Below are 14,998 nucleotides of genomic sequence, written 5' to 3'. Positions count from 1 at the left end.
ACAGTGACTTCTCTAGTTTTAAGTTGTTTTTATTTTTTGTAAGGTCCATGTTGCACTTTTTAAGTACTTCACATTCTTTCAAAACTGGTTTCGGCAGATGTGAGGGTAAATATGGTATTTCAGTCATATATGACTTCCACGTAGAGTGTTTTCTGGGTGCAAAGGGAAGAAATACTCATTTTCCAGGATGTAACTTGGAAGCCCATCCTCAGGAAGCCTTGGAAACCTCTCATGGGTCAGCCAGACATTCCCTCCTCTGGGTTGCTCACCACTGAATCTAACTTCATTCACTCCAACATCCACTTCATTTATGGAACTTGCTTCCCCCAGATTAGCATTTGATTCACCTGTCTTATCTGCACCCAGCACAGTGGCTGACACAGTCACAGCAATTGTGTGCAAATGTTTAATGAATAAGCAAAGAGAGACAGACAGAAATTTGCATGTGCGTGTTTGCGTATGAGTATGTAGTTTTTAAATAAACCCTTACCTACTCTCTATGATAGATTAGTGTATATTATTTCTTCCTCGTGCAATTAGACATGGCCTGGACAACTTTAGCTGTGCTGAGAACTGACTGTAAATATGTCACCATATGCAGAGAGAAGCATTTGCTGTCCTTTAGCTTGTCTGTTGTTGCCCAGATGGCTGCTTCAGCCTCACAAATAGGCGCCACATTTATCGGCCCACCCTTCATTACAGGAGAGATACATTCTAAGAAGAAAATAATTTTGACTAAATGAAATTTGAAGACATTGAGAATACTTCTTAAAACTGAGGTTAATTAAAAAAAAAAAAAAAAAGATGTTCTACTCCAAAATCTAACATCAGTAACTTGTTGTGTCTGTATCGGGATGTATTTTATACTGAAACTTATGTATTTTTCTTGGTGATGGAGGGCCTATAATGCCTCAGGTCAATTTGATTACAGTCATTCCTTACCCCTGTACAGAAGCGGCAGAGTTCATGATTTTAAAGTACAAATGTCAGCTTTCTATCATCAGCCACAGACAGTTCCTGGTTTACAATGGTTGACTTACTTTTCTGACTTGACAATAGTGTAAAAGAGAATAGAACAAGCATTCTGTTTTCCCTCACAGTAGAGTATTCAAAAAATTACATGACACATTCAATACTGCATTATAAAATAGGCATGCATTTGATGATTTTGCCCTACTGTAGGCTATATAAGTGTTCTGAGCACAGTTAAGGTAGGATGACCTGAGCTATGATATTTTGTAGGTTAGGTTTATTACATATTTTTATATTTCATATTGTATTTTCAATTTACAATGGGTTGATCAGGATGTAACCCATCATAAGTCAAGGAGCATCTACTTCTTTTTCTTTAAAAGGAAGAGGGGAGGTTCCAAGGAGCATCTACTTCTTTTTCTTTAAAAGGAAGAGGGGAGGTTCCAAGATGGTGGAATAGGGACAGGGCAGTCTGATTTATGTAGGGCAAAATTAATATAAAAAGGTGGAAAAAGTACACTCTCATGGTAAAGCTGCAGGGGAAACTACAGTGGGAAATCCTGAAAAAGCAGAAGAGACAGCCTGAACCTGTGTGCAAAGCACAGACATGCAATAAAATACAGGGAGACAGTGGAAGACCTAGAAGCTTGGATCCAGGAAAGAAGGAACCAGCCCTGGCAAACCAGGTGAGAACAGACTCTATGGGACTCCGCCACTGTTGATACAGTAGGAGGGAGAGTTTAGTGAACTGCACCTTTTTGAGTACAGCAGGGATCCCTCAGGACAGTGTGGCTATTGCTCGCGAGAGGGGAGCGATGGGGTGGAAGCAGCACTTCTCTCTCTCTCCCCTCCTCCCTCCTACAACAGGGACCTACAGCCAGAAGTGGGAGGGCTGGTGCCATTTTTGGACATAGGTAGGTAGCGGGTCCCAGCTTGTATGCTTACATCCAGCAACTGTTGGGGTCACCCTCCACCCAGTCAGTGGGGGCACCCACAGCAGAGCAAGAGCAATTGAGTTAGATGGTCTCCACCAAGCCAACTGCACCCACACAGCAACAGGAGGGAAAGGGGAGCCATCCCTGTGGAAGGGAAGTGCTGCCTGTGGGACTCTCCTATGCACCCAGCACAACTGTAAAGTGAGCAGGGCTGCGGCTGTGGGTATTGTGTGCACCTGTGATCCAGAGATCTTACCACAGAGAAAAACCTATGTTCCCCACTGGAATCAAATCTGGTTGGAAGGCTAGGACTCAATCCAGCAGGTTAGAACACATATGGACAGCAGCCCTGGGAGCACCTCAGTCCCCCTGCAGCAGTGGGGAGTGGATCCACTTGCACTCCTTGACCATGACAGCCCTGGAAGCTGAGACTAAGAAAACACAGTGACTGTGTGAGAGGAGAAAGGGTGTACCTGGGTTCCGGGCAATCACAGAGTGTGCAGTTCACTCTCAGAGCCCCTTGGTTGCCTAGAGCAGCTCAGAGCAGAAGTAACTGTTCTATATATAGGGAACCCAAAAGACTCCATGAAGAGACTATTGGAGCATATAGAAGAGTTTGGTAAAGTAGCAGGATAGAAAATCGACACACACACACACACACACACACAAATCAACACACAAACATCTATAGCCTTTGTATACACAGACAACGCCATAGCTAAGAAAAAACTTCTAAAATCAATCCCATTCACAATAGCTATAAAAATTAAAATACTTTGGAATAAATTTAACCAAGTATATCAAATATCTCTATGATGAATATTACAAAATATTAAAGAAATAGAAGACATAAAAAAGTAGAAAAATCTTCCAGGTTTGCAGATTGGAAGAACCATCCTCAAAATGTCCATAATACCAAAAGCAATTCAATGCAATCCCAATCAAATACCAACAACATTATTCTCAGATCTAGAAAAAATTATGCTAAAATTCAAATGGAAACACAGAGACCCCAAATAGCAAAGCAATCTTAGAACAACAAAAAAAATAGGAAGAGGGGTGAATACAGAGCTTACAGTATTTGAATTAACCTCATGAAATAGACCCTGCACATATTCAAAGGGAAGTAGTTTTCATGTTTTGCAAATGCAGGAATCTGTTTTTAACAAATTTAAGGAATAAGCTCAGTTCTCTATCAAGGCCTTAGGGCCTGCATCGCTGTTCCTCCAGGTACCAGGTTCTACTGGGTACAGCCACCCCCTAGACCTTCATTGGTACAGAAGGGTTCTTCCCACATTGTCCCACCTGGCAAACTCCGACCTAGCAGTCAAGTTTCAGATTAAGATAACCCAACTGGAAAAACCCATTCCTTTCTTGCCAACTTTGCCAGGGAGAGTGTCTGCCTTTAGTGTCTCTTTCACTTGTGATGAGTCTCCTGCTTAGCTTGCTCCACGGCCTGTGTCTTCCATGCACAAATTCCCATAAACTCCAAAAGCTACATCTGATTTTGGACACAAATTAGATCTCAAAGTTACAGGAGTTCATATAATTTCCTAAATACCTAAATAGAAACAACTGTTCTTAAAATAATTGTGCGACCATGTGAGGGAATTTCAAAAGGCTTGTGGGAAAACAGAATTAAAAGATAATGTACATTTTCCACAAACTTTTTGAATATCCCTTATTCTCTGTACATCTACGGAGATACTTTTTCTTTCCATGTTAAATTAGTATTATACATAAAGGTGTAGAATAAATGTAAGCAAACAAAACTTTAGAACAAGAAAATATATACAATAAGAAATGATTATCCTGTTCAGTCAACTGAAAAACAAACATCACACTTATAATTTGATTTTAAAACACTACAATCTATAGCACATAAATTGTGTGACATAATTATCTTCTATACATTTTACCTGTTTGCTCTAGTTTATGGAGAACATGGAATATTTTTCAAGAGAGTCACCCATAAATGTAATTTTGCTCTGCATGGAGCCCTTATATCATGAGAAAGGAAGAACACTTTGAAAATCTGGCAATGAAAGGAAATGATTTTGCTAACTTTGGAGGGGTTATTTCCATCCACAGAACACTGCAATGGAAAGAAGACATAGAACTCAGCTTTTTGGCAATTCTCTACCCTCAAACTCACATGTTTCCCAAATCCAGGCATAAAAAAAGCAGCACAGGAGAGGTACCTGGGTACAGGTATTCCTGACAACATCAGGGCTGAACTGCAAAGATCCCTGGGGAATCCTATCACACCTCACCACAGGTGTACTGTGGGCTGCAGACCATGACAGAAAGCTCAGACCCTAGCATATCCCCACAGGACAACACCTGCTTATAAGCTACTCACTTTTGTTTTCAAATGGAGAAGGCCTTCCTTTACCCTAAATAGTTGTTGAATTCAATTTACTTATAAGTAAAGAAACACTCTATACGGACCACACACAAATTTTATACCGTACTTTCTCCTATAGAAAATAAATGGTAGTTTATGTATCCAGAGTACAAACTGAAGACAAAAGTATAAGCTGCGTGATCTTGAATCCTTTCCCGAGAAACACTGAAAGGATTGGAAAAGGAACTAAAAGTAAAAACAAATCCATCATTTATCTTCATCCCTAATGTTAATGAGGTATGATACAACTAATGACTGCATAATTGCAAAGACTCTCATTTGACAATCTATGTACTATGAACCCATGTGGAAAACGTGGGTGAGGGTAGGGACACTTATTAATTGAGCAATATCTCACTGCTAGTATCACAGCTCTGTTTCCTGATTTTTTTTAACATTTGCAATATCTAAATTACCAATAAAAGCCACAGATTTATGAAGTCAATTTTTAGTTTTTAAACCTGCATGATAAATCTCAGAATGAAATCCACAAGGAAAATGTAAACAAGAACAAGTTCACCAACCATCAGAGCAGAAAATAAAATAGCTTCTTACCATGTTTATGGATGACACAGGACCAATGCTGTTAACATAAATGTCCACATCAATTACGGTCGGTTTTACTGTGGAGAAAAATACATACATGTTAATACTCTGAGTCAGAGAAAGACAGAAAGGAGAGCACTGCTGATTGTCCAATGACTCATGCACTAACATCTCAAGGATATGTTGGAAACATCTACTAGTGGATTTTTCTTTGGGATTTGTCTTGTGGTTAAAATTCAAATTCTGTCTTTTTAAAATTTTCAACGGATAAGAGATCCTTCCTTATATTTATTAAGTTCTAGGAGAATAGGACAGTTATACATTGCAAATTGCCAGTGATAGATGGCTATAAAGATTTTTGACAGCACAAGTTAAGCTGATTTTATTTCAAAGACATGAGATAAAATATAAGACATTGTACAAGTAATTTAATGTTAAAATTTTGCTATAAAGCCAAACACAAGAGATGAGCAGCACCCAGTGATGTACTCAGTAATTTATCTATCACATGGCTGTCTTGCTATCATTTCAAAGAAAAGCAACTCCGCAGCCAAGCTCTGGTGGGTTCATATATCAAAGACAAACAAGAAGTTCTGCTTATTAGTATTATTTATTAGTATTATTTACTATTAAAGACAACTATGCACACCTATTAGAGTCAAAATTCTGTAACTCAGAAAAGATTAAAATTTTAGTAAGTCTGAATTACTGTTTCAACTATGAGGGCATAAAATTTATATAATCAAAAGTTTTGATATCTAATAGTGTGTATCAAAGGTTAAATTGGCGTATTTGGCATTAAAGAAATCCAGCTTCCCTTTCTGGGGCTGCAACAGAACAGAGCAAGACTAGTAATGAGACTGCGGAGTGGGCAGACCTCCGAGCAGGAGTTAACACTCTCTGGAAAGCAGGATGTTCCCTCTATTAGTACTCAGTGACAGGGAGGAAAGAGCCAATTTCAGAATATTTGTCCCCAAGAGGAATATAAACAAGATTCCTGAACCTTTCCACATGAAATGCATTGTTTCTATGGAAACAAGACTAGTTGTATCTGCAATTATTTCAATGAACCTCTTACAGTTTTGCTAAATAACTGATCATTCACAAGTGGACCTATGCACTCTACTTCTGGAACTATGAATGGCACCTCTTGTCTGTTAGTCTCTTGTGAAATTTCATGTCCAGTAGCTGTAGCCAGGGCAGTAATTGAAATGAAAATAACGATTATGAATTTAAGCCAGTTTCTCCAGTATCTGTCAGCACAACCAAGTTACTATTGTTAGCTCCAATGACTTCTTGGCATTATAGAAAACATCCCAACACAATTCTATGCATGATGCATACAATGCTTAAATTTCATAAAAGGAGTATTCATCATTTTAGTCTAAGCTTTGTTAACTACTATGAAAATTAAGTAGCATCTTTCTTCAACTTAATTGGATTTAACACATGCTCTGTCTCCAAACACCGCATAACCTTTGATTATGCCACACAAAAGGCTTTGTTCAGTCAATCAGTTTAGGACTTTCTTTTTTACAAGACTTCTCTGCCTGTTTCACAGTATTTATTAGAGTTTAGGCATCCAGAGCTTTTTATCTCATTAAATCAAAAATACTTACATGCAAAAAGCCTTAACAACTTCAAGTGGGAAGTGTCAAATGTAATGAGTGCAATAAAGGTTTTAAGAGATACGAGTTTGGAAAAACCACACACACACACAGAGAGAGAGAGAGAGAGAGAGAGATGCCAGTATGCTCGCACAGAGAGAGAGATACAGAAATTATTTTTAGTAGATGCTCTTTTAAGCAGAGACATCCTTAAAATAAAGCATTTAGGAAACTGGTTCTGGCAGTGTTCACCCAAAATGCGACAGGCCACAAATGCTCAAGATTTATAATTCAAACGTTTAAGATCTATCATTCAAACACTCCAGGTTAAGTCCTAATAAATGATCTTTAGAAATCTGCAAAAATCTTCAATGTGGCAAAGGTCAATCTATATAACAAATGGGAAAACTACATATCCATGTGTCAAAGAATTGTGTTAGATCTTTACCTTACACCATGCACAAAACTTAACTCAAAACGGATTTAAAAACTGTGAAATTGAAAACTTTAAAACTAGGGGAACAAAACAGGGGGAAATACTCATGACATTGAGTTTATCAATGATTTCTTGGCTATAATAGCCAAAACACAGACACCAAAAGAAAAAAGAGAAATTTGTCTATATCAGTATTAAAAACTTTGTGTAAAGGATACAATGAAGTGAAAAGACACCCCTAGAATGGAAAACACTATTTGCAAATCTTGTATCTGGTAAGGTATAGTAACCAGAATATAGAAGGAACTCGTACAACATTCAAAAGCCTGATTTAAAGATGATTAAAGAACTTACGTATCTCTGTCCCATAATATATATAAATGATTAGTAAACATGCGAAAAGATGCTTGACATTACTAGTCATTAGGGAAATGCAAATCAAAATCCAAACCAGGAAATACCACTCCCACCCAAAAGAATTAAAAGCAGGGATTCAAACAGCTACTTGTCCACCCATGTCCACATCACTATTATTCACAACAGCTAAAAGATAGAAACAACTTCAGTGTCAACAGATGCATAGGTAAATAAAATATGATATATCTTTACAATGGAATATTACCTACACTTCAGAAGGAATGAAATTCTGACCCATACTACAATGTATATGGATATTAAAGACACTGTTCTGGGGGCTGGCACTATGGCATAGCGGGTAAAGCCGCCACCTGCAGTGCCAGCTGCCCATGTGGCTGCCATTTCGCATCCTGACTGCCCAACTTCCTATCTAGCTCTCTGCTATGGCCTGGAAAAGCAGAAGATGGTTCAAGTTCTTGGGCCCCTGTACCCACTTGGGAAACTGGAAGAAGCTCCCAGCTCCTGGCTCAGAATGGCACAGCTCCAGCCATTGTGGTCATCTGAGGAGTGAACTAGCGAATGGAAGACCTCTCTCTCCTCTCTGCCTCACTGTAACTCTGCCTTTTAAATAAATAAATAAATCTTTAAAAAAAGATACTATTCTGAGAAATAAGCCAGTCACAAAAAGAATATTGCATAATTATATATATAAAGTATCTAGAGTCATAGTATCTAGAGTTCATAGAGACAGAAAGTAGAACAGTAGTTTTCAAGAACTGTAGAGGGAGGCATAGGGCATTGTTATTTAATGGGTACAGATTTTCAGTTTTGAAAGATGAAAAGAGTTCTAGAGATTTATGATGGTGATGGTTGCACAACCCTGTGAATATGTTTGATACCTTAATGTCACTGAGTTGTACACTTCAAATTCTAAGATGGTAAATTTTGAATTACATGTATTTTACCACAATTTTAAAAAGACATTAAGTACCCAGTTGTTGGTTAAAGAATGAGGATTTACACAGAGATAGGGAAACCAGGAACAATGGGGAGGGAGCAACTTTCTGAGTGAAAAGGAAAGAATTCTATTGAAAAAGATTACAAAATAGAACTGGCAGAACTGGGTCCCACAGTATTGGCACAAAGCGGATTCTCACTGTAATTCTTCACATTTGTAAGGTTACTTACCTATGTGGTTGCTGCTATTTCCTAAAAATTCAGAATTATTCATAGAGGTATCACATGCTTGTAAATTGTGCAGCATAAGTGAACATTTCCAAGATGCATTGTTAAAACTTGATAGCATTTGCATCTGCTCCATTAAAGGGTATGTGGCCTTAAAGGCAGTATGCAGAATGTATTCTCTCCCCACCTTTGTCACAAAATCAAAGCAGATACTTGTTCTGTTATTTTTCTCCACCCTAACATGAGCTTCCTCATCCTAAAGCAAGCAACTGAAGAGTCTGATAAAACACTCTTTGGACTATCCATGAGGAACCAAAGAAATGGCCCAGATGGGAAACCTACCAAAGGTCTTGTTGAGGGAAGAATGCAGAGCTAGGGTAGGTCCGTGTGTGGATGAATCTACTGAGGAGTAAACCAATGGATGGGAGGTGCCGCTCCCTCCTTTCTCTCTCTTCCTCTCTTCCTCCCTCCCTCTCTCTCAATCTCACGCTTGCTCTCTCTTTCATGCTCCAGATCTTTGCTCTTGGGAATGCAATTTAGAGAGGAGGTAAACAGGATCTCTGTCTTATTTATGGTGGAAATTACAGGAATCTTGTCATAGTAAATGTGAATAAATTGTGTTTTAATTGAAGAAAGTTCCCAACATCAGTCTTTCTGGGACTTGACACATAAAATTACATATGGTAATATAGTACAAGTTTCCAATTAAACAAATCCCAGATTCTGTTGTAGAAAAAACAAATTACAATATTTTATTTCCAAAATGCCAAACAATTTTCTATTGAGCAGCCCCATTCAGTTGTCATACGTGTGTACATCTCAGGATCTGTCCAAAATGTGAATCTCCAAATAAGACACATAACGGCATTTCTGTGGAATCTACCATCAACTTACTGCTTATGAGTCTGATAGTATATTAATCACTTAGTATCTGTAGGAGATTGGTTCCAGGACCTCCCCAGAGATACCAAAATCCATGGATGCCCAAGTTTCACATATAAACTGGTGTAGTATTTGCATAGAGTCTATGCACATCCTCCAATATACTTTAGATCATCTCCAGATTACTTATTTTTTTCAACAGGCAAAAATCATGAAAATAGATTTTATTTATTCCCATAGAAACCTTTTATTTAATGAGTACAAATTTCATAAGTACAACACACTGTATTCCAAATTACTTATAATATCTAATAAAATATAAATGCTATAATTTATTATTTAGGAATAAATGACAAATTTATGCATGTTCAATATAGTCATAATACTTTTTCCAAATATTTTTGGTTCATGTTTGGTTGAATCCATGGATGTGGAACCTGAAGTTACAAAGGGCTAACAGTATTTATATCTGTTTTATTTTTAAGAAGTTTATTTTATTTATTTGAGAGGCAGAGAAAGAGAGAGAGAGAGAGAGAGAGAGAGACCTCCCATTCATTGGTTTATGCCCCAAATACCTAAAACAGCAAGGGTTGGACCAGCCCAAAGCTGGTTGCCAGGAACACAATTCAGGCTTCCTTGGGTGGCAGAATTTCAACAAGTTGAGCCATCCCCTATTCTCTCCCAGAGTGTGCATCAATAGGAAGCTGGAATCAAGAGAAGAGCAGGGACTCAAACGCAGGCACTGTAACATGAGATGTGGGCATTTCAGGCAGCATTTTTGCCCTCTAGGCCACATGCCTGCCTCTCTATTTAAATCTTAATAAATAACTTTCATTTTCTCGACTACATTTGGTGGTTCTTCTTCTGGCCCAGGGCACCTGAGGAGGGTGCTGATGTTATTCACTAAGCCAAGTAAACTGCATCTCTGCAATTTGAGGTTGGCTCTGGGCTGCTTTTATAACAAGGATTGAAACAGCCTGACTTATCTGATTCCAAACTTACCCTTAGGGTTTCCAAGGTCAAGGGGGAACTTGTATCAGATTGACTTATCAAACTGACAGAAGTTTCTTTCTAAAACCACAGGCATAGGATGGCATGGTTTACTTTGGGAAAGTCAGTAGAAACCATAGAGAAGTTGTGTTTGTGCCTACTTCAAGGAATTAAAAGGCACCAATTAAATGAGCTATCAGTGCATCTCAATGACCTAGAAAAACAACAGAAATCCAATCCAAAACTAATAGGAGAATGGGAGTAATTAAAATTATGGAATAAATCAACAAAACTGAATCCAAAAAAAATACAAAAAAATCAGCAAAATGAAAAGTTGGTTTTTAAAAAAGAAAATTGACACACCATTTGCTGAGCTAACCAAAAGAAGGAGAGGGAGACCCAACTCAATAAAATTAGACATGAAAAAGGAAATTAAACGACAGACACCACAGAAATAAAGAGAATCATCAGAAATTACTACCAAGAATTGTATGCCAACAAACCTGGAAAACTAGACAAAATGGATAGATTCCTGACATACACAACCTATCTAAATAGAGTCATGAAGACAAAGAAAACCTAAACAGATCCATAACTAAGATGGAAGCTGAATTATTGTTAAAGACACTCCAACAAAGAAAAGCCCAGGACCAGATGGCTTCACTGCTGAATTGATCAGACATTTAAAGAACTAATTCCAATTCTCAAACTATTCAAAAAAATTGAAAGGGAGGGGATCCTCCCAAATTCTTTCTATGAAGCCAGCACCACCTTAATTCCTAAACCTGAAAAAGATGCAACAGAGAAAGAGAACTACAGAACAATTTCCCTGATGAACATAGATGCAAAAATCCTGAAGAAATTCTGGCTAATTTAAATTCAACAACACATTAGAAAGATCATTCACCCAGACCAAGTGGGATTTACATCTGGTAGGCAGGGATGGTTCAACATCACATGGACAGATTAAAGAAGAAAAACCATATTATTATATAAATAGATGCAGAGAAAGCATTTCACAAAATACAACGCCCTTTCATGATGAAAACTCTAAGCAAATTGGGTATAGAAGGAACATCCTCAACACAATCAAGGCAATTTATGACAAATCATGGCCAATATCCTATTCAATGAGGAAAAGTTGGAAGCATTCTCATTGAGATCTGATCCAGAGAAGGATGCCCACTCTCACCACTGTTATTCAATATAATCCTGGAAGTTTTAGCCATAGCCATCAGGCAAGAAAAAGATATCAAAGTGATTCAAAGTGGAAAAGAGGAAGTAAAACTATCCCTGTTTACAGATGACATGTTTCTATATATAGGGGATACAAAAGACTCCAACAAGAGACTATGGAAACTTATAGAAGAGTTTGGTAAAGTAGCAGGATAGAAGATTGACACACAAAAAAAACAACAGGCTTTGTATACACAGACAATGCCACAGCTGAGAAAGAACTTCTAAGATCAATCCCATACAAAATAGTTACCAAAAAAATCAAACATCTTGGAATATATTTAACCAAAGGTGTCAAAGATCTTTAAGATGAGAATTACAAAACATTAAAGAAAGAAATAGAAGAAGATACAAAGAAATTGAAAAGTGTTCCATGTACATGATTGGAAGAATTAATATCATCAAAATATCCATTCTTCCAAAAGAATTTACTGATTCAATGTGGTGCCAATCAAAATACCAAAGACATTCTTCTCAGATATAGAAAAATTGATGCTGATATTCATATGGAAACACAGGAGACCTCGAATAGCTAAAGAAATCTTATACAACAAAAACAAAGCCAGAGACATGACAACAAAAGATTTCAAAACATACTACAAGGGCCGGCGCTGTGGCACAGTGGGTTAACGCCCTGACCTGAAGTACCGGCATCCCATATGGGCGCCAATTTGAGACCCAGCTGCTCCACTTCCTGTCCAGCTCTCTGCAATGGCCCGGGAAAGCAGTGGAGGAGGGCCCAAGTCCTTGAGCCCCAACAACCACATGGGAGACCAGGAAGAAGCTCCTGGCTTCTGGCTTCAGATCAGCACAGCTCTGGCCATTGCGGCCATCTGGGGAGTGATCCTTAGGATGGAGGACCTCTCTTGCTCTCTCTCTGCCTCTCCTCTCTCTGTGTAACTCTTTCAAATAAATAAATAAATCTTTAAAAAAAAATACTACGAGGTAGTTAAAATCAAAACAGCATGGTACTAGTACAAAAACAGATGGGTAGACCAATCCAAGCACCTACAACCAAATTATATTTGACAAAGGAGCTAAAACCAATCCCTGGAGCAATGATAGTCTCTTCAACAAATGGTGTTGGGAAAACTGGGTTTCCACATGCAAAAGTATGAAGCAAGACCTCTACATTACAATTAACAAAAATCCACTCAAAATGGATTAAAGATCTAAATCTATAATCCAACACCATCAAATTACTAGAGAACATTGGGGAAACCCTGCAAGACATTGGCAGACAATGAGTTCTTAGAAAAGACCCCAGAGGGACAGGCAGCCAAAGCCAAAATTAACCAATGGGATTACATCAAATGGAGAAGTTTCTGTACTGCAAAAGATAATAGTCAGGAAAGTGAAGAGGCAACTGACAGAATGGGAGAGTTTATTTGCAATCTATGCAACTGATGAAGTATTTTTTTTAACTTTTATTTAATGAATATAAATTTCCAAAGTACGACTTATGGATTACAATGGCTTCCCCCCCATACCGTCCCTCCCACGCACAACCCTCCCCTTTCCCACTCCCTCTTCCCTTCCATTCACATCAAGATTCATTTTCGATTATCTTAATATACAGAAGATCAGCTTAGTATACATTAAGTAAGGATTTCAACAGTTTGCTCCCACACAGAAACATAAAGTGAAAAATAATAGATGATTTTTTTTAAATGATGATGAAATCAGATCAGAACTAATGTCATGTTTAATCACAGTGAGAGTCAAGTTGGGAATTGATAATTTCTTTTTTTTTTTTTTTTACAGAAGATCAGTTTAGTATGCATTAAGTAAAGATTTCAACAGTTTGCACCCCCAGAGAAACACAAAGTGAAATATATTGTTTGAGTACTCGTTATAGCATTAAATCTCAATGCACAGCACATTAAGGACAGAGATCCTACATGAGGAGTAAGTGCACAGTGACTCCTGTTGTTGACTTTACCAATTGACACTCCTGTTTATGGCATCAGTAATCTCCCTATGCTCCAGTCATGAGTTTCCAAGGCTATGGAAGCCCTCTGAGTTCTCCGACTCTTATCTTGTTTAGACAAGGTCATAGTCAAAGTGGAGGTTCTCTCCTCCCTTCAGAGAAAGGTACCTTCTTATTTGATGGCCTGTTCTTTCCACTGGGATCTCACTCGCAGAGATCTTTTGCCAGAGTGTCTTGGCTTTCCATGCCTGAAATACTCTCATGGGCTTTTCAGCCAGATAAGAATGCCTTTAGGGCTGATTCTGAGGCCAGAGTGCTATTTAGGACATCTGCCATTCTATGAGTCTGCTGAGTATCTCACTTCCCATGTTGGATCACTCTCCCCTTTATTTATTCTATAAGAGAGGGAAGAGATGTATAATTTGGGACATGCTCAAGCTGACTTGCCCCAAATGGTAGAGTTAGAAACATACCAGGGGATTCCAATTCAATCCCATCAAGGTGGCATGTACCAATGCCATCTCACTAGTCCAAGTGATCAATTTCAGTTCACAATTGATCATAATGAAAGGACTAAGAGTCAAAGGGAGCACATAAACAAGTCTAGTACCTGCAACTGATGAAGTATTAATAAACAGAATACAGAAAGAGATCAAAAAACTTCACATCAACAAAACAACCAACCCAGTTAAGAGATGGGCGGGCAAAGGACTTTAACAGACATTTTTCAAAAGAGGAAATCCAAATGACCAACACAGATATGAAAAAAATGCCCAGGATCACTACCCATCAGGGCAATGCAAATCAAAACCACAATGAAGTTTCACCTCACCCTAGTAAGAATGGCTTCCATACAGAAATCAACAAAAAAACAAATGTTGTCAAGGATATGGGGAAAAAGGTACCCTAATCCACTCTTGGTGGGAATGTAAACTGGTAAAGCCACTATGGAAAACCGCTTGGAGATACCTCAAAATCTGAATATAGACCCACCATATGACCTAGCCATCCCACGCCTGGGAATTTACCCAAGGGAAATGAAATCAGTAAATAAAAGAGTTATCTGCACCCCTATGCTTACTGCAGCTCAATTCACAATAGCTAAGACACGGGATCAATCTAAATGCCCGTCATCTGAAGACTGGATAAAGAAATTATGGGATATGTACACCACAGAATACTATACAGCAGTAACAAAAATAAAATCTAGTCATTTGCAACAAAATATATGAATCTGGAAAACACCATACTTAGTGAATTATGCCAGTCCCAAAGAGACAAATACCATGTATCTCCCTGATCTGTGAGAACCTTAAACAAAATCTGTAGAAGTGAAATTGGCACTTTGAGAAGGTATGACTTGAGCAGCCCTTGTCTTGACATTTGAAGGAACAGTTTTGGTTTTTGGAGTTTTGTTGTTGTTGTTGTTGTTCTTTTTGTTCCTCATAATATTTGTTGAACTCTTTAATTAACATACAGTTAATCATATGTGTATACAGTCAGTTGAGGATGGAT

The 14,998-nt window shown here is 38.1% G+C and overlaps 1 protein-coding gene across 1 annotated transcript in view; it reads right to left on the bottom strand.

Moving 5' to 3' along the window:
* The window catches only part of GABRG3 (gamma-aminobutyric acid type A receptor subunit gamma3), a 679,184-nt gene that overhangs the window by 627,494 nt on the left and 36,692 nt on the right, over nucleotides 1-14,998 (bottom strand). The window contains exon 3 of the mRNA XM_051822228.3: nucleotides 4,870-4,937. Within this exon, the coding sequence (XP_051678188.1) occupies nucleotides 4,870-4,937 (68 nt within the window). The remainder of the gene's footprint in view (nucleotides 1-4,869; nucleotides 4,938-14,998) is intronic.

This window comes from Oryctolagus cuniculus, chromosome 12, assembly GCF_051225735.1.
Source record: "Oryctolagus cuniculus isolate XC-2025 breed Fujian yellow rabbit chromosome 12, ASM5122573v1, whole genome shotgun sequence".
Lineage (NCBI taxonomy): Eukaryota > Metazoa > Chordata > Mammalia > Lagomorpha > Leporidae > Oryctolagus > Oryctolagus cuniculus.
The sequence above is the reverse complement of the archived record's forward strand: the minus strand, read 5'-3'. Positions and strand labels throughout refer to the sequence as shown.